At 49.6% G+C, this 20,767-nt stretch overlaps 1 protein-coding gene and 1 long non-coding RNA gene across 2 annotated transcripts; one reads left to right on the top strand and one right to left on the bottom strand.

Moving 5' to 3' along the window:
• Positions 1-3,117: 3,117 nt before the first annotated feature.
• Positions 3,118-6,844, bottom strand: LOC149912422 (rho GTPase-activating protein 32-like). Its single transcript, XM_090130805.1, has 6 exons — positions 6,766-6,844; positions 6,366-6,447; positions 5,745-5,888; positions 5,409-5,511; positions 5,181-5,313; positions 3,118-3,186 (listed from the first exon to the last, which is right to left on the bottom strand). Exons 1-6 carry the CDS (start codon positions 6,814-6,816, stop codon positions 3,118-3,120), a joined length of 582 nt encoding a protein of 193 aa, XP_089986931.1. The 5' UTR covers positions 6,817-6,844.
• Positions 6,845-16,311: 9,467 nt separating this feature from the next.
• Positions 16,312-18,299, top strand: LOC149912421 (uncharacterized). Its single transcript, XR_016462076.1, has 3 exons — positions 16,312-16,430; positions 17,393-17,630; positions 18,155-18,299. It is a non-coding gene; the product is annotated as an uncharacterized LOC149912421 (long non-coding RNA).
• Positions 18,300-20,767: the final 2,468 nt, after the last annotated feature.

Raw genomic sequence — 20,767 nt, 5'->3', positions numbered from 1 at the left:
AAAACATCCCACAAACACTCCTTAACTCTGTGCACACAGGCACCCATCCAACCAGAGCCATCAGTCATTCCCAGCCATGCGCTCTTCCTCCAATCATGGTCAGCATCACACGGCCGTCACGCAGCTCACTTGACTCAGTTTTTCTCTTCTTTCTGGAGGTGTCCTTGCTTCTCAGCCTTACCTTCTCGTGATGTTTATCTCGCTCTGCAGCTCCTGCTCTGAATAGGCTTTCTTGTATTCCCGCATGACAGGCACAAAATGCAGCCACAGCCCCTGCCACCAAGGTCAGCTCTTCAGCACACATTACCTGAGGAGCACTTGGCAACTCCTGCAACCTGAGCAGTGCCAGGAAAACTGTTTCACTTCTGCTTCTCCTGGCTCAGAAATTCATTTTCCTACCTAGAAAATGGGAAGAGAAAAGAAAGACAAAAAACCCTGACATAAAGCAGACACAATTGATACTGTGGAATTCTGGAAGGCAAGGGATTTGCCCTCTATGATGAGAAGTTGACTGCAAAGAACTAAGAAGAGCCATGAGCAGGTTGTGAACTTGTGGGTAAAATTAGGAAGTGCAGCAGTGCAGGGCTTCTGGAGGTGAGGGTCTGCTACAGCCGCCTGGAAAGAGAGCCTGTTGGTGGGAGCTGCTTACTGCAGCCAGCAGAAGCATCGCACTCACTGACTCTCATCCTGATGGGGGATTCCAGTCAGTCTGGGAAATCAGCATGGCTGGCTGCAAGCAATCTGACAGACTCCTGGAGTGCAGTGAGAATCACTCTGTGGTGCAGGCATTGGGCACAGCAAGCAGAAGGGAAGCATTGCTGGACATGGTGCACACCAGGGGTTACGACAGGAGGCGGTCAGGGCTGCAGTGACCATGCCCTCCTTGAGTTGGGGATCTCAAGGAATGCGGGCCTGGCAGGAAGCAAAGGCAGGAGCCTGAACTTCAGGAGAGCCAGCTGCAGGCTGTTCCAGGAATTCTTGGACGAGATCCTCTGGACAACTGTGTGTAGGGGCAAAGGGATGGAAAAGAGCTGGTCACTTTCTCAGAAAAAAACGTGCTCAGGTTGCACGCTGAGCTGCAGGAGAGGAAGGGGAGGAGGTGCCAGCACGGCTCTGCACGATGCTCTGCCACACTGGGCAGCTTGATCATGGCTCAGCAGTGGGATCTGACGTGGAGAAGGGGAGAAGGAAATCAAGGATGGGAGGGAGCCATCAGACACAGTCGGTGAGTGTCTGTGAAGTCTTGCAGACCCAGAGATTCCCAGGTTGTTTCTGCTTTTGCAGCATTTGTGTGCTGCAGGGTGAGCAAAAGGTTCTGCTGCTTGATTCTTCTGCAGGAGCCGCCTAAAAGGGAAATGGCCACTGAGCTGCAGACCAAGCAGTACTGCCTGACGTTGGCCAGGGGGAGCTTCTCCTGCCGCAGTGTGCTGATGACAGGTCTGGAGATGATCTGCAGGGCCAGTTCGTAGATGGGAGCCAGGAAAGGACATGATGGGAGGAGGGAGGTGTTAAGCAACATCCAAGGCATCAAAATGCATCAAAAATCCCTGAAAAGCGTCACAAAGCCACAGCCAGGAAGCCTGGGAGTATCATGAGCAGCATCCAGGATGCGAGAGATTATTTGCTACCACGCCAAATGGTAGCAGAGCTCCCCCTGCAGACATCCCAAAGCCAGACAAAACAGGAACAAACCCAGAGCTGTGCTGCCCGCACCCCACAGCCACAGCATTGCAAGCTGGGGTGCCTTGCTGTGTGCTGCATTCATCCCAGTCCGTGTGAATGAAGACTCTGGAGGCAGTCAAGGCAATGATTGAGCACAAGTGTGCTTTTATTATAATATAAAGTTCAGGAGGGTGTGAGAGGTCCATGGTGAAGATGGGACTCATGCTGTCTTGTCATGGAGAGAGTGGCTCAGAGCTCTCAGTGCTGCTGTCCGGTGCCTGGGACTGGAGGCCTGATTGAAAGTCCCCTTGCAAGAGGCTCTGCTCCTCCTCACTGACACTGACCTGCTCCTGCATGGAGGTGCTGCTGTCGGGGCACTCACACTGTGCTTGGGATGGGCTGCACTGCAGAGACTCCTGGTTACAATCCAGGCTGGCGACTGTGGTGTCTTGCAGGCCCAGGTCAGCAACTTCAGCAGAGCCAGGTGTAATGAGGGCATGGACTTCGATGAGCTCCTTCTCTCCATCACTGTTTTCATGTGGAAGGCTGCTGTTGGAACTGCAGCAATTTGTGCTTCCTAAGAGCTCTCCACTGATGGAAGCACACAGAGCATCCTCGCTACTTGCCCTGGATCTTCTGGGTTGGCAAGGGCTCGATTCATCTAGAAAGGATACACAGGGGTTAGTGTCAAACTTTCACAAGCTGAATGACGACAGTGGTTCTTGATCAGGGGTGAACTGAAGATGCTAGGCAGGGGCTGGAATGCCAGAAGGAGATACAAGTGCATTGCAAACTTGAATTCTATGCTCCTGAAAAGCAGGGATTTGGAAGCTGCATTTGCACCCTTACCTGCCAGGACTACCACTGCTGTTTCTGAGGGCTGCCTGGCATTGCGCTGCAGTTGGCGTTTGCTGCCAGAGGATGGCTTTCTGAGGCTGAAGCAGCAACACCAACTGCTAGCTGGTGATTCCTCAGTCTTTCTGCGTGGATTTTGCCTGGAGAGAGAAAACAGCCAACGCTGTGAGTCGTGCGTGGTGCAGGGTGAGGGAAGAGCAGCACTGAGCTCTTGGCAGCAGTTGCTTGTTCCTGGGACTGCCTGGTTTCTGCAGAAACACAACTTAGAAACTCGCTCTGTTTCCGGCAGTTGAGGATGGCTCCGTTCTACTGCTCAGCCCTGAAGTCTTGCTGGCTAAATTCCCCTCAACTCTGTCAAGCAAGATGCAGAGCATGTGAGCAAAGGCTCCACAGCTGTACAGCACAGCATCTGAGGGATGGCTTTTAGTGAGCTGGCAGGCGTAACTGCTTTCTGAGGAACCGTGCAGCCATAAAGGAAGTTCAGGAGCATCTCTGACTCTTACATTAGCACCTCATCGGCCTCATCTCACTGCCATGTTTAATTTCTAGTGCCAGCAAGTCTGACCAACTGCTCTGCTTAGAGGAGAACTGGAATTGGTTTCAGGCACGTGGCCCTGACATCTGGAAAACCCCACCATTAGCATAACCTAGTTTCAGCAAGTTTTGGCACTAGAAATATTGAGAAAAAAACAAAAACAAAAACAAAAACCTACCCAAACAATGATGCTAGGTGCTGGAAAAGAAAGTCCTCTTTACCTGTCAGATGGAAAGTCAATGACGGTGTGGAATTTGCCCTGCCCAGCTGCAGGGCTTTCTTCCACTTCAATGTCGTGGCTGCTCTCTGTCACAGGGGGAGAGCTGCTGTGGCCTCGCCTCTGTGCCTGTGCCTCCTCCAGGCTGAGCAGCTTTGTGGCAGCAGAAGAGACCCCCACAGACTTGGGCCCTGGGAGAGAATTGTGCCCTGTCAGGGAAAACCACAGGTAAGAGCGAGGATCAGAAAGCAGCAGCACAGCCACCACAGTTCTGGGGGAGGTGCTGTATTTTTCTCAGGCTTGCTTATCCGAGCCACTGGAAGAAGAGGAGCTCAAAATAACCATGTGGGCAGAGGTGTGTTTATGGCAAAGGACACGGTCATCATTAAGAGCAGCTTACTGTATCAAAACAGGTAAGGAAAAACCCAAGGAAATGGGGGCAGGGAACTGAGAAAGCTTCGCTGCCACACTTGCATCAAGCTTTTCCTGCATGCAAACCATAATAATGACGGTTTCCTCCTTGTGAAGTTTGGGCTTGGACATTCTCAGCATCCAGCAACAGGATGCCATACCCTAATGAAAGCCCAGAGGTCTGCTGTCCCCTTGATGGTAAAAGAGTATCTCAAAGGTCCTGGAGAAGGCCTGCATTTGATCAAGGTGTCAGGTCAAGATAAAGCTAATGGAGGAAGACACTCACCTGCTGCATCTGCAATGTCTGCTCTGGATTTGGAGCAGAAGAGGACGTCTGTGTGGTTGATGATGAATTCCACCACATCCGACTGCGTCTGCAGCTCCATGCAGGCAGCTCTTCCGCTGGCGCAGGCAGACTCGTTCTGCTGTGATCTGTAGAAAAGGCAGATTTTAGAAGTCATTTCTCCAAGACCGTTTCCCCGAGTCTGAATTGTTGCAGCCAAAAGCTGTCAGCTGAGGCTCTGGAGATTTCCGCAGTGGGCAATCAGTGATGCCACTGCAGAAATTCTCCTGGATGATCAAGGACACGTCAGTCCCATCTCAACAAGACTGCAGAAATTGTCACCTAGACATTGTGCCCGTGGGGTTGGAGAACAGCCCAGGCTCCTGCTCTGCTGTCAGCCACAGATTTTACAGGAGAAGAGCACATTTGATGGAGAAAAAGAGAGGACTGCTTTTCTTAACTGGAGAACAGAGGAAGCGTTGAAACAGAAGCAGAAGTTTACCTTAAGAGGTTTGGAGCCCACACAATGGCTAGGTTCTTGGCATGCATGTTTGTGATGGTGGAGCTCCCAGCCAGACACGCCAAGTGTCTCATCAGGTACTCCAGTGTCCTGGAAAACAAGAGAGGCAAACGTTCAGCACCAACGAGCATGCCGTGCTGCAATTCAGAAGCAAACCTCCATTCATGCTACTTCTTGTGATTGCTACTGTCACCAAAGACGAAGTAGATCCAACTTGACTGAGTGCCACGCTGCAGCACCAAGCCCCAGCACAGCACAGCCGCAGCCATCAGCTGCACCAAGCGTGCCCCCGTGCCCAGGAACTGACCCCATAAAGTAAGCCCATGGAGCCTTCAACCCTTCAGCATACACAGGCATCGTGTTGCCGGCGTGAGACAGAGCCTGGAACCGCATCGTTGCCCTCTGCAATGCAGCAGGGCTGAGCTCAGCAGGCTGAGGGCAGCACTGACCTGTAGTGAGGAGCGGGCAGCTGCTGGATGACGTCCTGCATTCTGAGCAGCCGCTCCTCCTCTGTAGCGGCACCAACAGCATCCTGGAGTAGTGCAGAAAGGGAGCGAGACACCAATCAGGCTAGTACACCACTGCGAGTAAACCTCGTGGGGCTGACAGCAAAAGGGCCTCCGAGCTGGGGCACTGCTGCAGCCATCTGCCAAGAGGCCCAGGAAGAGGGAAATGAAAGACGTGGCCTTGTGCTTACCGAGAACTTGCCGTACAGCTGGTGGGTGAGCAGAGGGTTCGGGAGCTCCCTGAAGTACATCTTGCAGAGGGAGCTCACGCTGTGAATGTCACGGACGGTGAGCTCAGGAATCTGCTCCGACTCAAATTCCTGCCTGGAGAGAGGGACGCAAACCCGGTTGAGCGAGAGGAAGGCAAGCCCAAAGCCACACCAGATGCACTCAGGCTGTGTCAGTCGCAGCACTCTTACCGCAGTCTCTGGATGTTGGACGCGACGCCGGACAGGCGGTATATCCCCTGCACCACGCCGTGCTGCTCAAGGAACTCAGCGCAGCTCTGGAGGACCTGGGGGACTGAAGAACACGTGCCAGCCGTCAGTGGAGCTCCTGATTCAATCGTGCTGCAGGCTGTGCTTCACATCCCATCCACTAAGCCCAGCCAGGCTTGGCTGAAGCAAATACAGATGTGCTTGTCTCTTAGGAGCATCTGCATCTGCTATCAGCCTGCCCCCTGCTAGATATGAGCTCCCTTTCATCTTCTTCAGATGCCCAGCAGAGGAAGATCTCAGGAATGGGCAGCTCCTTACCATCACGACCGGAGTGGAGAAGATGCTCTCCCAGGTCACCGCCAAACACCCTTTCCTTCTCCACCTCCCGCTCGGTCGGTTTCTTTGGGCGGGCCTTCACCAAGGAACGAAGGAAGGTGAGGATCTTGCTGCGTTTCTTGGGCACTGCACAACAAAAGGAAGAAACCAGGTCATTTCAGGTCTGGCTCCGTTGGACGAGGCCGAGCACAGCACATTCTACAGAGCACGTCAGAACGGGAAGAACATTACCAACCAGTACATACAAAAAGGGATTTTCCCCATCTCTGGAGGAGCCCAAGGCCAGGTTGGATGGGGCCCTGGGCAGCCTGGTCTTGTCTCACATTAAATGTGGGGCTGGGAGACCATCCTGAGGCGGGAGGGTTGGAGCATAATGATGCCTGAGGTCCCTTCCATCCCAAGCCATTCTATGAAGATTCTATAGTTTCCCCAAGTCCAATCATAAACACAGGAGGATTGGGCCAAATCCCCGCCCCATGGTGTGCATGAAGAATCATCAACGCAGAGGACAATGTGGGATGGATAAAGGAGGTATTAAAAACGGAACCACCCTTAAAAAGATTTCATTTTTCTTCCCGTCACCATCAAATGTAACAACCATACCTGGCTTTGGCACAGAATTGATGAGTGCCTCAGGAATGTTCTTATTAATGAGTTCCACACACTCCCCTGGGAAAAATCCAACCTGTAACAAGAACAAAATAGAGACCAACTATTGCATGCTGCATTTCTACGGTTTGAACTGTTAAATCAAAAGCCACGTAACATTTCCCTCGGAACGTGCTTGCCTGACGCTCCGTAAGACTATCCAGCAGAAAATGGCCATAGTTCACAGCATAAAGGTAATAATTTTTCAACATTAGCAGCCAAAGGCAAGGTCCCCTGACACTGACACAGGGAAACTGTTTATGTCCACTAGGCATCCTGTGCAGGCAGAGCAGCTCTAAGCTGAGATTCCTGCCTTTACTGAAGTTGCACTCTCCAGTCTGAAGCTTGTGCCTACCTGGAAGCCGAGCTTGCCTCTCCACCAGGGGGTCAGCTCCTTTGGTGGCATGTCGATGACACACACGATGTCTCCCACCTGCAAGAGATTGCAACGTCAATCCCAGCTTCAGCACGGCTGGGAGGAAAGCACAGCTCAAATGTCTGCATTCTTCTGCACTGCCAAACATTGCCGAGCATGAGAGCACTTGCACCAGTGCAGCTCTGAAGGCATTTGCCATTGTAAAATTGAGCAACAAGGAACGCCTTGAACTGCTTACCTCAAAGGAGAGTTCATCCGCTGCCTGGGCAATGTATCTCTTAATGACATGGGCAGCAGCAATAGCTGGAATGTTCACAGCTGACTCCCCATGGTCCAGCAGGGGCTTCCCCTTGTTCTCAGTCTGAAACAGAGAGCACAGGCCACGGTGAGGAGCTGGGAACCAACAAGGAGGATTTCAAGGTGAGGAGCACATCTGCAGAGAAAGCTGCAGGAAATGCACTCGGTCCTTATCATGGGCACTTCAGAAGGAACTGCAAGTCTAATAACGGCTGTTTCTCTCCCTGGTGTGCAGCAGGCACACGCCAGCAAAGATGCATCTCTCCCCATCCAGACTAATCAGCAATGGCACTGACACAGGCAGGTGGCCTTGTCCATGTTGCCCCCTCCTTTCCTGCGCTCTTTGTGCAGGAAGGCTGACTGTTTAAGATGCTAGGAGACCGTGAAGAGGGAAACCAAAGCTACGGCTGCAGTTACAAGGTGCAAACAGTGCCATTGCAAGCACCAAGCAGCTCTCTTGAGCAGTCCAACCAACAGCGAGGCCAAACAGAGCAGAGAATGACTGTTGTTTCTGCAGCCATTTCAAGGGAAAAGTCAGTAGAGGACAAACACAACAGCCGAGATGGCTCTGGTACTTTTATAAACTTGCCACGCTTGCACTACTGTCTTGCCACAGAGGAGCTCTCTTGGAAAGCAGGAGAGCACATCTGCGGCTCACTCTGCTGGCTGCAGTCAGGGAACAAAGACCAATCAGAGCTTCATACTCTACCTCTGTCCATGCCAGGTCAGGCCCACAGCTGATCTCGCTGCACGCCACAGCCATCAGCGTAGGTGTGACAAGCTGGAACTGAAAAGAAACACACTTTTATTTTCTCTGTTCACATCTCTGCTGTGCTCCCTACAGCTGTCGGGCACACTCACACAGCCCAAGCACGCCTGCTGGTGTCCCTGGTGATGCTGTGCAGCTCTGCACAAGCTGGGGCTGGGACTCTTTGCCTAAGGGATTGGTTTCCTGTAGACCAGCTGGTCACAGCACCACAGACAGCATCCTTCTGAGGGCTGAGCTGCAGAGCACGTGGAGAAAACCCACACGTGACCAGCGTCCCATCAAAGCTGGATGAGGCTGTGTTACTAAACACGGGGCGTCACGGGCTGCTAAAGCATGTGGGGGGACAAACCATGGCAGGTACCTGGCAAGAGATCAGAACGAGGGAGAGAAATCTCACAAATCCGCAGCCGTTCCTTGTCACTTTGCTCTGATCTTCCACGAGCAAAAGCTGCAGCAGGGAAGCAGGCAGAGGGTGGAGAGAGGAGAGTGAAAGAGCAGGTCAGTTTGCTTCCACGGTTTAGCAAAGACTACGAGGGAAAATCCAAAATCTGCCCTCCCTCAACTTAAAAACTTAAGTTTTCAACTTAAAACCATTTCCCCTTGTCCTGCTGTTATCTACCCTTTCAAAGAGTTGATTCCCCTCCTCTTTTTAGGCTCCCTTTAGGTACTGAAGGCTGCCATGAGGTCACCCCACAGCCTTCATTTCTCCAGGCTGAACAAGCCCAGCTCCCTCAGCCTGTCTTTGCAGGGGAGGTGCTCCTGTCCCCTGATCATCTCTGTGGCTCGCCTCTGGACCCTCTCCAACAGCTCCCTGTCTTTCTGGACACTGTACTGCAGCTGGGGCCTCACAAGAGCAGAGCAGGGGGGGACGATCACCTCCCTGTCCCTCATGGCCACCCCTCTGCTGATGGAGATAATGTGATCCTATGAGCTCCGCCAGCCAGCAGTTCTCAGCACTCACTGTCCCCCCGTCTCTCCCACACTGTCTCAGCTTACCTACAAGGTGCTGCACAGGACGGTGTGAAGACAAAGGGACGCAGTCGGTGCACAAGTGCAACAAGCGAGCTGCTCAGTCAGAGCTCCAGCGCTCCAATGAAGGGACGCAGCACGCACTGCTCCTCCCCTCATTCTAGCCCTTATGACATCACTGAGGGCCACCAGGCTGCTCCACCACGACGGACAGGGTGGGGAGGCAAGACCAGTCACAAGGGCAGAAGATTCCAACAGCCCAGCCCAACGTTCTGGAATCAGGGGCTGCTTGGAATTCTACCCCAGCCAAATCCTGGAGAAGCTGGCACGGGGTCGTCATGACCAAAGCGCAGGACCTGGCGCTTGCTCTTGTTGAGCCTCGCACAACTGGCCTCAGTGCATCCCTCTGGAGGGCCTTCCTGCCCTCAGCCAGATGGACGCTTCCTCCCAGCAGCGTACCTTGCAGTGCTGGGCCCATGTCAAATCCACACTAGAGTGGCTTTTGTTACATTCAAGGGCATGTTGCAGCACCCATCTATTTCACCTGGAAGGAAATAAAGCAGGAGATGGGAGAAACACAGAACTACTGCCAGACTGCTTTATCACCTTCTTACACCACCTTCCCTTGCCTCATCCCCTACCCCAACTCCTGGATGATGCCCACAGGCTGATAGTTGGATCTCAAATCCATAGGAATCCTTTCACAGGACTCCATCAAAAAGGCTGTCACACTTGTTCCGTACACTCACACTGACCCAGCAGTGGTATCACAGTCACTTAACACACACACAACAACCAAACCCCGAGCATGCACATCCCTTCCTGCGTGACTGCAGCCCACAGCTCCCCTTCACACCTCCGTGGATCTCTGGTGTTTTACACGGATGCAGCCTCGCTGCAGCTCCGTGGCTGTCACACAAGGCCTGCAGGACCTCTTTCTCTGCAAACCCCGTCTGCAGGCATTGGTTCACGAGGTTCACCTCCTGCCCTCCTGAGCAAAAACAAGCACTAAGAACAAGAGCAAAGCACGCTGGACTCGACCTGGCTGGATCCCCAACCCTCAGTCCTGTCAGACGGACCCTGGTGTGGAGACTCATCCCCAAAGCCTGGCTGGACATCAGCACAGGCATCCTTCTTCAAACGCCCCATCCAAGCAGCAAGGGATCAAAGCGTTGGCACAGCTGAAACAGAAATGCTGTGTGAGTTTCCTGTTAGCACTGAGCAGGAACAAATCTACCGCTGAGCAGCAGGATGTGAGACAAGCAGCAGAAGACACCCAACCTGCAGAACCAGCTCGTTTGGGGTCGGTCCAGATGTTTGTCTGCTCCCTTCCCTGGCCCAGGCCAAGCTTGTGAGCTGCTCCTCCTTGGTGCAGGGGGAAATGGTGCAGATGCCATGTGGTGGCTATGCACAGCATGCCTTTCACTTGCTTTTCCTCTCTCCATCTTCCATTAGCAAACAGCATCTCCAGCCTCCAGAGATCACTGAGTCCAACCCCTGCACAACAGTGAAAAAAAAGATATGATAAGGGGTACTTAAAGCACAGCATCTGTAATCAGATCAGACTCCTGCACTGTGAAGACTTCCATGAGTATTCCTGCAGAGTGCATCACTTAGTCTCTCTTTAGCCTTGTGTTCATGGTTTTCCTGTAAGAGCTTGTCTAAACACTGCCTGTAATCGTGGTTATGCTAGAAGCATTTGGATTTATTGATCCTCAGTGTGATTTCAATAACAAATGCAGATGTTTTTTTGTTAGGGACAGCTTTCAATTTCTCAACTCAAATTTCAATATTGCAGTAGGTGTTGACAACCACGGGGCTGCAGTACAGAGAATTACAGGAAGATTAATTTCTCCATCTCCATGCTCCTAGACATTTATGATTACAGTGATGTAGTTATAGACAAAGTTGCAAGATACCAAAGCTAGAATAACCTCTTGGTGCAGCAGGATGTCTGGAGCCCAAGTGCAGAGTCTCAGTGTTGCAAAGCCTTGAAGAGGTGCACCGTATGTGCTGGGGCTGATGACACAGACACTGGAGCAAGGCCAGTGTGATGTTAGAAACTTGACCAGCAGCTGATCTGTTGTCAGCCATTTCTGGACACAAACGGGATCTGGTCGACTTAGGACATGACCTTTGGGCTGGAGAGCAACTCCCCGAGGAATCACACAGCCACTGCAGACCGTTGGCAAGAACCCCATACCAAAACAGCTCATCTGCAATCAGTTTTTAATCTGTGCAGCAGTGATTGGAACAGGCGCACGCTCTCTGCAATTGCAGGAATGTTCACAAGTGGAATGTACATCACCTGTGTGCTCCAGCTCTTCTGTGTGCATGCTAGGAGCAGTGATCCCCCTGCACCCAGGGCTGCAATAAAGTCATGTTGGGTTTCTAACCTGACAACCAGCAGCCCAGGCTGCCCAGAGCCACATCCAGCCTGGCCTTGGATGCCTGCAGGGATGGGGCATCCATAGCCTCCCTGGGCAACCTGTTCCAGTGCCTCACCACCCTCTGGCTGAAAAACTTCCTCCTCACATCCAACCTAAACCTCAACACCCCCCGTCTCAGTTTAAAGCCATTCCCCACTTGTCCCATCACCATCCACCCTCCAAAACAAAACTCCTCGGCTGTTCAACACTGAAAGAGCAAAATAACCCACAGCTCTTACTTCCACTGTATGCATTTAATTCCAAACTTAAGGTCACAGGTTAATTACTCAGGTGATCCTTCCGGACAGAAGAACTACTCGTAGTGATGTGTAGGAGTAAGGAACAGTTTGAAAAGGTCATGGACATATTAGAACTTGCAGCATTTATCTTAATAGATGCCTACATTGCAAAGCATTTTGTAAAACACACGTTACAAGTACTGTGCATTGGATTACACTATATCAAACTCTAAGTAACAATACAGGTTGCTTTTCAATCTACACTTACATGTTTTCTTCTAACTCCTTGATAAAATTCCTTACTACCTTAGTTTTACAGCCAAAGCAGTGTTTGAGCTGGTAATGTACTCTTGAACAGCACTGTTGCCTTTAACATTTGTATGTTTAGATCTGAAAAGAGAATTTGGTCATTATTTCATGATGAGAGAATCTTATATGACAAAACAGAATTACAAAAATCTGACAATACTGTAAAATGCCAGCGTAAGAATGTGGCTTTGATTTTTTTTTCTTTTTTTTTCTTTTTTTTTCTTTTTTTTTTTTCTTTCTTTCTTTTTTCTTTTCTTTTTTTTTTTTTTAAATGGTGAGTGTACCATTAATTCAAGACAAGAATTTTGTTTGTAAGTCGATCTCTATAACTGTTCTTGGCATCATTCTGTAGGATGAACTAGATACATGGAATTTGGCACTGGCTCCCCAGGGCAGTGGTTTGGCACTGAGCTGACACAGGCCAAAGAGCATTTGCACAATGCTCTCAGACACAGGGCTTGACCCATAGGAGGTCCGGTGTGGAACCAGGAGGTGGAATACATGATCCTCGAGGTCCCTTCCAAATACAGATATTCCATGATCCTCTAATACTTATATTCCCAAGTCCTGTACACAGTGCTCAGGTGCTTAACTGAGAGGTTCCATGAAACAGTGAGGTATCTATGTCCCTTTACCACTCAGTTATTCAAATTGCCACATGGATCTTTTATCCAGTCACATTAAAAAAACACTCAAAGTATTTCCTTCAGTCTTCCATTCTGATAGAGCTTTCTGGAGCAAATAAAGAGTTGCAACTCAGAATGTCCACACCTCCCTTCCTGCACCCTGCATACTTTTTTCATTGCACTGTGATTATGTACCATTCTATTGTCACCCTCATTCTGTCATTATCTGGGCAGTTTACTGCCATTAAATTTTCCAGCAACAGATGCCCACAAGTACAGCCAGCCTGGAAATATTTTGATTACTTACCTTTGTCCTGATGTCCTTGTAGGAGGTGGGACATTTCTCCATCTCAGCAGCAGAGGGCAGGAGGGGTCCAAGGTGAGGGCACGCTCTCCTCTATTTTTCTGGCACTCAAAGACAAAGGGAACAAGAAAACCAGACGTGTTTCCCTGCCCATGGCAAACACCAGCCTTTCCATCCTTACAGTCCTTCCTGCCATCAGCAGAGACATTTTGCTTTCTTGTGCCACTTCATCCCGTTAGCATCTGGCATTCTAACAAAAAAGTACTTACAAGGAATTTTAATATTTTCATATTAAATGTCAGAATTAGAACCATTATGTTTACCAAATATTTAAAACGTTCAACCCAGTGAGAAGTGAATTGATGTTGTCTTTAGCATTCAGATAAGAACTTGTAAAGGAAGTAAAAAGTGCTGCTTTCATAAACTATAGTCTCATTGTCAAGCCTTGCACTGTCTCAGCAGAATATTACAGAATGTTCATTCAAGCAGGAATTAAGAGATGCGTCTGAATTGATAACAACAATGAATAATTAAGAAAGCTTGACTGCAGTCTGCTTGAGGATTCCAGTCTGAAGTGTGTTCCACCTGATGACAACTGGGAATGTCTTTCTCTCACCATTAGAACCATTGCACCTCTGACTAAACACATAGCGAATCACCAGTGAAAACTAACTACATGTTGATTAACATTCAGAGAGATTGTGCAGGTGTCCTTTTAGGAACTGGCCTACAGTATGCTAAGAGGGATGTATGTGGGGACATTAGGATAACGTGCCCTCTGCCCTTTAAGACAGCCCAAGCAGACCAGGTCAGCAGGCTGAAGAGCTGAGTGGGTCACAGAATCACAGAATCACAGAATTGCCAGGGTTGGAAGGGACCTCAAGGATCATGAATCTCCAACCCCCCTGCCACACGCAGGGCCACCAACCATTCCACCTAAAGCTAGACCAGGCTGCCCAGGGCCCCATCCAATCTGGCCTTGAACACCTCCAGGGACGGGGCATCCACAACCTCCCTGGGCATCCTGTTCCAGTACCTCACCACTCTCTCCGTAAAGAATTTCCCCTGACGTCCAACCTAAATCTCCCTTCCCTCAGCTTAAAACCATTTCCCCTTGTCCTGCTGTCACCCTTTCAAAGAGTTGATTTCCCTCCTGTTTGTAGGTTCCCTTTAGGTACTGAAAGGCTGCAATGAGGTCACCCCGCAGCCTTCTTTTCTCCAGGCTGAACAAGCCCAGCTGCCTCAGCCTGTTATCACAGGGGAGGTGCTCCTGTCCCCTGATCATCTTCGTGGCCCTCCTCTGGACCCTCTCCAGCAGCTCCCTGTCTTTCTTGTACTGGGGGCTCCAGACCTGGACGCAGTATTCCAGATGGGGCCTCACAAGAGCAGAGTAGAGGGGAACAATCACCTCTCTGTCCCTGCTGGGTCACCAGGGCTCAGAGACTTCACTCGGCCATCTGAAAGTTGAGGGCCTTCAGCCCAAGCTGCCCTTTTCCATGCAGGCAAGGAGGCCAAGAGAAGGTGGATCGGCACGGTTCTGGTGCAGACAGGGGCTGCAGTGTGAGCAGGCCTACACAGACAAGGCTGTGCCCACACAGAGTGACAGCAGCTTTCGCTGTGAGCAGATTCCCAGGGGGCCTGAGCCATGGCAGTTCTTGATGGCAGCATGTTCCAATCAGCCCTGGAAGTCTTCTCTGGACGTCTGTCGCATTCTGGAATCCACACTGAGGACGCAGTCGCTGTGTCAGAGCAGCTGGCAGAGTCACGGGGAACCGTGACGTAGTTGGCCCAGGGAGCAACAACAAGGCCTGCACTGCTCAGCCAGCCCAGGCCAAAGGGGAGCACGAGAGAGAGCAGAGGAGAGAGGGGGGGAAAGAGGGCCAGGAAGGAAAGGCCTGTGCCTGAATGGACGTGTAGCAGCAGCTGCTGACAGCAAACTCGGTGATGGCAGGGGCACAGCAGAGCAGTGCAATGCTGGCAGCTTCCTGTGTCTTTCACACAGGCACTGCAGACATGGCCAGCACTGGGAGATCAGCAGAACTGCTGCACACCTCTGCCAGCCCAGGCCAGAGGAGTGCAGAACAGTGAGCTGCTGCTGAGGGGAGAGAGGATGGCCTGAGAGCTGACCTGAGAGGCAGGGCTGGCTGTGTTACAGCAGCCTCTGTGTCCTCCTCCTGTGTCTGTGAGGGCCAGAGGGCCAGAAGAGAACATGCCCAGACAACGAAGCCCTGCTGTCCTCTGCTGCTCAGCTGGAGAGATGTTCCGCCTTCCTGAAGGACGCTGATCCAAAGGGAAGGAATCAAAGGAAGTCCAGGCTGGCTGTCCTTGTGGGCATCAGCTGCTGGCAGCTGCCTCTGTGCTGCCATGGGCAGGGCACAGCACACACAGTGTTTGCAGTTCCCTGTGTGACACTGGCCCTGGTGACCTGACAGCCATAGGGAGACAAGAGAAAGAGCTGCCTCCCTCTGCCAGATGAGGCAAAGGTGAGAATCCCAGAATCACAGCATGGCCCGGGTTGGAAAGGAGCTCAAGGTTCATGAATCTCCAACCCTTGGCTCTCCAAGGGTGCACAGGGGGCTTTGTTCTCCCTGTGGTGCAGCTTCAGTGCCAACTCACAGCTGAGCTGGTTGGCACACTGTGACAGCCTGCCGCTCTGAAGCTCTTGGGGCAGTGCTCAGTTCTTTCTGAAGTACTCTGGAAAATGCTGCTTCTCCTTCACCAAGTCTGTTTCCAGACAGACGTCTTTTTCTCCTCTGTACACACAAACAGTATCTTGTAACTCCCTGGCACAGTGCTCAGAAGTGATACTTCTGGAAGCACGTCAGAGAAAAGTGGCCTTGTCCCAGTGGACTTTCAGAGCAGATGAGAACAAGTCTTGGTTGACGGCTTTCTTCTGCTTCTGGAACTGCACAGGCAGGTTGTGTGTTGTCATACTTCGTGCTGTGGAATTTCATCAGTGAAAGGATTCTGCTCTAATGACTGTCATTCTAAAGCTGATATTGTTTCTACCGCATCAGGCTTGCATGAAGCATCTCTGATCAACAGAGAAATCAGAAAAATTGCTTTTCCTATTGCAGTTTCCTTTTAACTAGTGATGAAAGCTGTCAGTTTATTTTTGGCACCAGAAATCCTGGGATGCAACCAGGTTAGATAAGAAGTGAAACTGAGTCAACAGTAAAGGAACATAGATGAGATAGCATCACACAGCTGTGGAAAAGATGTTCCAGCTCTGTGTCTACCTACACCTTCAGGAGATGAAAAGTACTGGCTTACTGAGGTGTCCTGGGTTGCAGGTTCTGTTAGTCTCCATTTTTGGAAGAGCTGCTTGCAATAAATACCATGTAAGGTGAATGAGCTTGATAGAATCAGGGTGTGAAAGAGATGGATTTGCTGTTTCCCTGAAGGTGCAGGAGTATTGCTGTGCCTACAGTCAGTAAACAAGGCAGAAATCACTGTGTTCCTCAGAATGAAAAAGAATAAAAATCTTTTTGGGAGTGACAGCACGCCTGAATGAAGCACAAATCTAAACATTTAAAATAAGGGCTAGTGTCAAAGGGACTTGCAGTATTTCTCGAGAAGAAATATTTGATGCTTCTTTAGGAAAGTCATCATAACAAAAGTGTACTGATGTCTTTGCTGAGGATTTCCTTGGTTCCAGCCTGAAGGTGTGCGCAGGCATGAGCAGGCAGTGCTGAGCTGCAGGTGAGTGCCTGTGTCCCACAGCAGGAAACCCGTGGATGTCTTCAGGGGTTTGAAATGGGCAGAGCTGTGAAACCTGCAGGCTTTCACTGAAATTGTCCCCTGCTTTATTTTGTAATCTTAGTTTCACCAATGCTTTCCAATATGATTTTCGTATGAATGCAGATACATGGGATAGGATTTAAAGTTTTTATGGTGCTGCTGTATAATTTTCTGTGGTCATCATAAGCCAATAAAAAAAAAAAATGGTAATCAGGCAATCTATTAACAACCTGTGGCACGTGTCAAAACAATGAAATTCCTTGCAGGAAGACAATATTGCTATACAATAATGTGGCTATCCAAAACTGTTAATTATACTTGATGAGCTGGAGATAATCCTGAAATGGGGGACTTTGATCTTAGCCAAGAATAATAAAACTTATTATCATTCTTAAATTGGCAGCTGCTATCAAAAGCCTGTGTCTTATTTCCCTTTTCGTAACACTGGCTAAATCAGAGAAAGTGATAAAAGTAGTTCATGATTGCAGCTTAGGGATTCTTACCCACTTGACCAGAAGTAATCTATGTCCAAAAATGTCTGTAAATACTTTTTCTATCTTATTTTGCCAGATGTATTGATATTTGAGATGAATGGCAAAAACATTTTGCGTATAGATAAGCAATGCAAATTCGCTGGATTGTTTTAGAGAAAAAAGCTCCGGTTATCAGATCGTTTCCATGCAGAAATAAGATTTACAGAAAAATTCTCATTATTATTATTCATGCATGAATAAGTTCAAAAAAGAGATGTGGGGGATGTTGTTTCAATTCCAGGTGATTTTAGGAAGGACTGTCAGGATGGAAAGGCTAGTGTCTGCCATGGGCAAAGAAACACTTCTGGTTTTCGTGTTCCCTTTGTCTTTGAGTGCAAGAGGCCATGAGGAGAGTGTGACCTAAACTTGGACCCTTTTTGACCACTGCAGCAGAGATGGAGAAGTGTTCAACCTTCTAGAAGGACTTCAGGACAAAGATATGTAATGAAAATAAGTCCAGGTTGGCTGTCCTTGTGGGCATCAGCTGCTCGCATCTGCATAGTTGTTGCTATGGGAATGGCAGAACAGCTGGAATGTTGCATTTCCTTGTGTGACACAAGCACTGGTGAATTCAAAGCAAGAGGGGTATAATAGAAAGAGCATCACCTCCCTGCCAGATTAGGCAAAGGTGAGTGGGATGTTGTTTCAATTAGTGCTGATGGCAGGAAGGACTGTAAGGATGGAAAGGCTGGTGTTTGCCATGGGCAGGGAAACACATCTGGTTTTCATCTTCACTTTGTTTTCCAGAAAAAGAGGAGTGTGTGCCCTCACCTTGGACCCCTCCTGCCCTCTTCTGCTGAGATGGAGAAATGTTCCAGCTTCTAAAAGGACATCAGGACAAAGATATGGAATGAAAATAAGTCCAGGCTGGCTTACCTTGTGGGCATCAGATGCTAGCATCTGCATTGCTGCTGCCATGAGCATGGCAAAGCAGGTAAAAGATTGCTTTTCCTTGTGTGACACAGGAGCTCTTGAGTTGACAGCTAGAGGGATGCAATAGAAAGAGCTGCAACCTCTGCCAGACATGGCAAACTTGAGTGGGATTTTGTTTCACTTGCTGCTGATGTCAGGAAGGACTGTAAGGATGGAAAGGCTGGTGTTTGCCATGGGCAGGGAAACACATCTTGTTTTAATTTTGTCTTAATCTTTCAGAGCTAGATAAATAGAGGAGTGTTTGCCCTCACCTTGGAACTCTTCTGCCCTCTGCTGCTCAGAGGGAGAAATTTCCAATCTTCTAGAAGGACATCAGGACAAAGATATGTAATGAAAATAAGTCCAAGATGGCTGTCCTTGTGGGCATCTGCTGCTGGCATCTGCATTGCTGCTGCCATGAGCATGGCACAGCAGGTAAAAGATTGCTTTTCCTTGTGTGACACAGGAGTTCTTGACTTGAAAGCTAGAGGGATGCAATAGAAAGAGCTGCAACCTCTGCCAGACATGGCAAACTTGAGTGGGATGTTGTTTCAATTAGTGCTGATGTCAGGAAGGACTGTAAGGATGGAAAGGCTGGTGTTTGCCATGGGCAGGGAAACACATCTGGTTTTCATTTTCTCTTTCTCTTTGAGTGCCAGATAAACAGGGGAGAGTGTGCCTGCAGCTTGGACCCCTCCTGCCCTCTTCTGCTGAGAAGGTGAAATGTTCCAGCTTGTAGAAGGACATCAGGACAAAGATATGTAATGAAAATAAGTCCAGGCTGGCTGTCCTTGTGGGCATCAGCTGCTGGCATCTGCATTGCTGCTGCCATGAGCATGGCACAGCAGGTAAAACATTGCTTTTCCTTGTTTGACACAGGAGCTCTTGACTTGAAAGCAAGAGGGATGCAATAGAAAGAGCTGCAACCTCTGCCAGACATGGCAAACTTGAGTGGGATGTTGTTTCAGTTCCTGCTGATGGCAGGAAGGACAGAAAGCATGGAAAGGCTGGTGTTTTCCATGGGCAGGGAAGCACATCTGGTTTTCATTTTCTCTTTCTCTTTCAGTGCCAGATAAACAGGGGTGAGTGTGCCTGCAACTTGGACCCCTCCTGCCCTCTTCTGCTGAGATGGTGAAATGTTCCAGCTTCTAGAAGGACATCAGGACAAAGATATGTAATGAAAATAAGTCCAGGCTGGCTGTCCTTGTGGGCATCAGCTGCTGGCATCTGCATTGGTGTTGCCATGAGTATGGCAAAGCAGGTAAAAGATTGTTTTTCCTTGTGTGACACAGGAGCTCTTGACTTGACAGCTAGAGGGATGCAATAGACAGAGCTGCAACCTCTGCCAGACATGGCAAAGGTGAGTGGGATGTTGTTTCAATTAGTGCTGATGTCAGGAAGGACTGTAAGGATGGAAAGGCTGGTGTTTGCCATGGGCAGGGAAACACATCTGGTTTTCATTTTCTCTTTCTCTTTGAGTGCCAGATAAACAGGGGAGAGTGTGCCCTCACCTTGTAACTCCCCTGCCCTCTTCTGCTGAGATGGAGAAATGTTCCAGGATCTAGAAGGACATCAGGACAAAGATATGTAATGAAAATAAGTCCAGGCTGGCTGTCCTTGTGGGCATCAGCTGCTGGCATCTGCATTGGTGTTGCCATGAGCATGGCAAAGCAGGTAAAAGTTGCTTTTCCTTGTGTGACACAGGAGCTCTTGACTTGACAGCTAGAGGGATGCAATAGACAGAGCTGCAACCTCTGCCAGACATGGCAATGGTGTGTGGGATGTTGTTTCAATTAGTGCTGATGTCAGGAAGGACTGTAAGGATGGAAAGGCTGGTGTTTGCCATGGGCACGGAAACACATCTGGTTTACATTTTCTCCTTCTCTTTGAGTGCCAGAAAAAGAGGAGAGTGTGCCCTCACCTTGTAACTCCCCTGCCCTCTTCTGCTGAGATGGAGAAATGTTCCAGCTTCTCGAAGGACATCAGGACAAAGATATGTAATGAAAATAAGTCCAGGCTGGCTGTCCTTGTGGGCATCAGCTGCTGGCATCTGCATTGGTGTTGCCATGAGCATGGCAAAGCAGGTAAAAGGTTGCTTTTCCTTGTGTGACACAGGAGCTCTTGAGTTGAAAGCTAGAGGGATGCAATAGAAAGAGCTGCAACCTCTGCCAGACATGGCAAAGGTGAGTGGGATGTTGTTTCAATTAGTGCTGATGTCAGGAAGGACTGTAAGAATGGAAAGGCTGGTGTTTGCCATGGGCAGGGAAACACATCTGGTTTTCATTTTCTCTTTCTCTTTGAGTGCCAGATAAACAGGGGAGAGTGTGCCCTCACCTTGTAACTCCCCTGCCCTCTTCTGCTGAGATGGAGAAATGTTCCAGCTTCTAGAAGGACATCAGGACAAAGATATGTAATGAAAATAAGTCCAGGCTGGTTGTCCTTGTGGGCATCAGCTGCTGGCATCTGCATTGGTGTTGCCATGAGCATGGCAAAGCAGGTAAAAGATTGCTTTTCCTTGTGTGACACAGGAGCTCTTGACTTGAAATCTAGAGGGATGCAATAGACAGAGCTGCAACCTCTGCCAGACATGGCAAAGGTGAGTGGGATGTTGTTTCAATTAGTGCTGATGTCAGGAAGGACTGTAAGGATGGAAAGGCTGGTGTTTGCCATGCGCAGGGAAACACATCTGGTTTTCATTTTCTCTTAATCTTTCAGTGCTAGATAAATAGAGGAGAGTGTGCCCTCGCCTTTGAGCTCTCCTGCCCTCTGCTGCTCAGAGGGAGAAATGTCCCAGCTTCTAGAAGGACATCAGGACAAAGTTATGTAGTGAAAATAAGTCCAGGCTGGCTGTCC

Source organism: Phasianus colchicus, chromosome Z, assembly GCF_987193195.1.
Source record: "Phasianus colchicus chromosome Z, bPhaCol1.hap1.1, whole genome shotgun sequence".
Lineage (NCBI taxonomy): Eukaryota > Metazoa > Chordata > Aves > Galliformes > Phasianidae > Phasianus > Phasianus colchicus.
The sequence above is the reverse complement of the archived record's forward strand: the minus strand, read 5'-3'. Positions and strand labels throughout refer to the sequence as shown.

Bases quoted from the DNA above. Each gene is read 5' to 3' on its own strand.
- LOC149912422 (XM_090130805.1), bottom strand. From the start codon at position 6,816: ATGCCACCAAAGGAGCTGACCCCCTGGTGGAGAGGCAAGCTCGGCTTC. The intron at 5,889-6,365 runs GTATGGTTGTTA...TTTGTTGTGCAG, and splicing joins CAATTCTGTGCCAAAGCCAG to TGCCCAAGAAACGCAGCAAG. The intron at 5,314-5,408 runs GTAAGAGTGCTG...CCCTCTCTCCAG, and splicing joins TCCAACATCCAGAGACTGCG to GCAGGAATTTGAGTCGGAGC.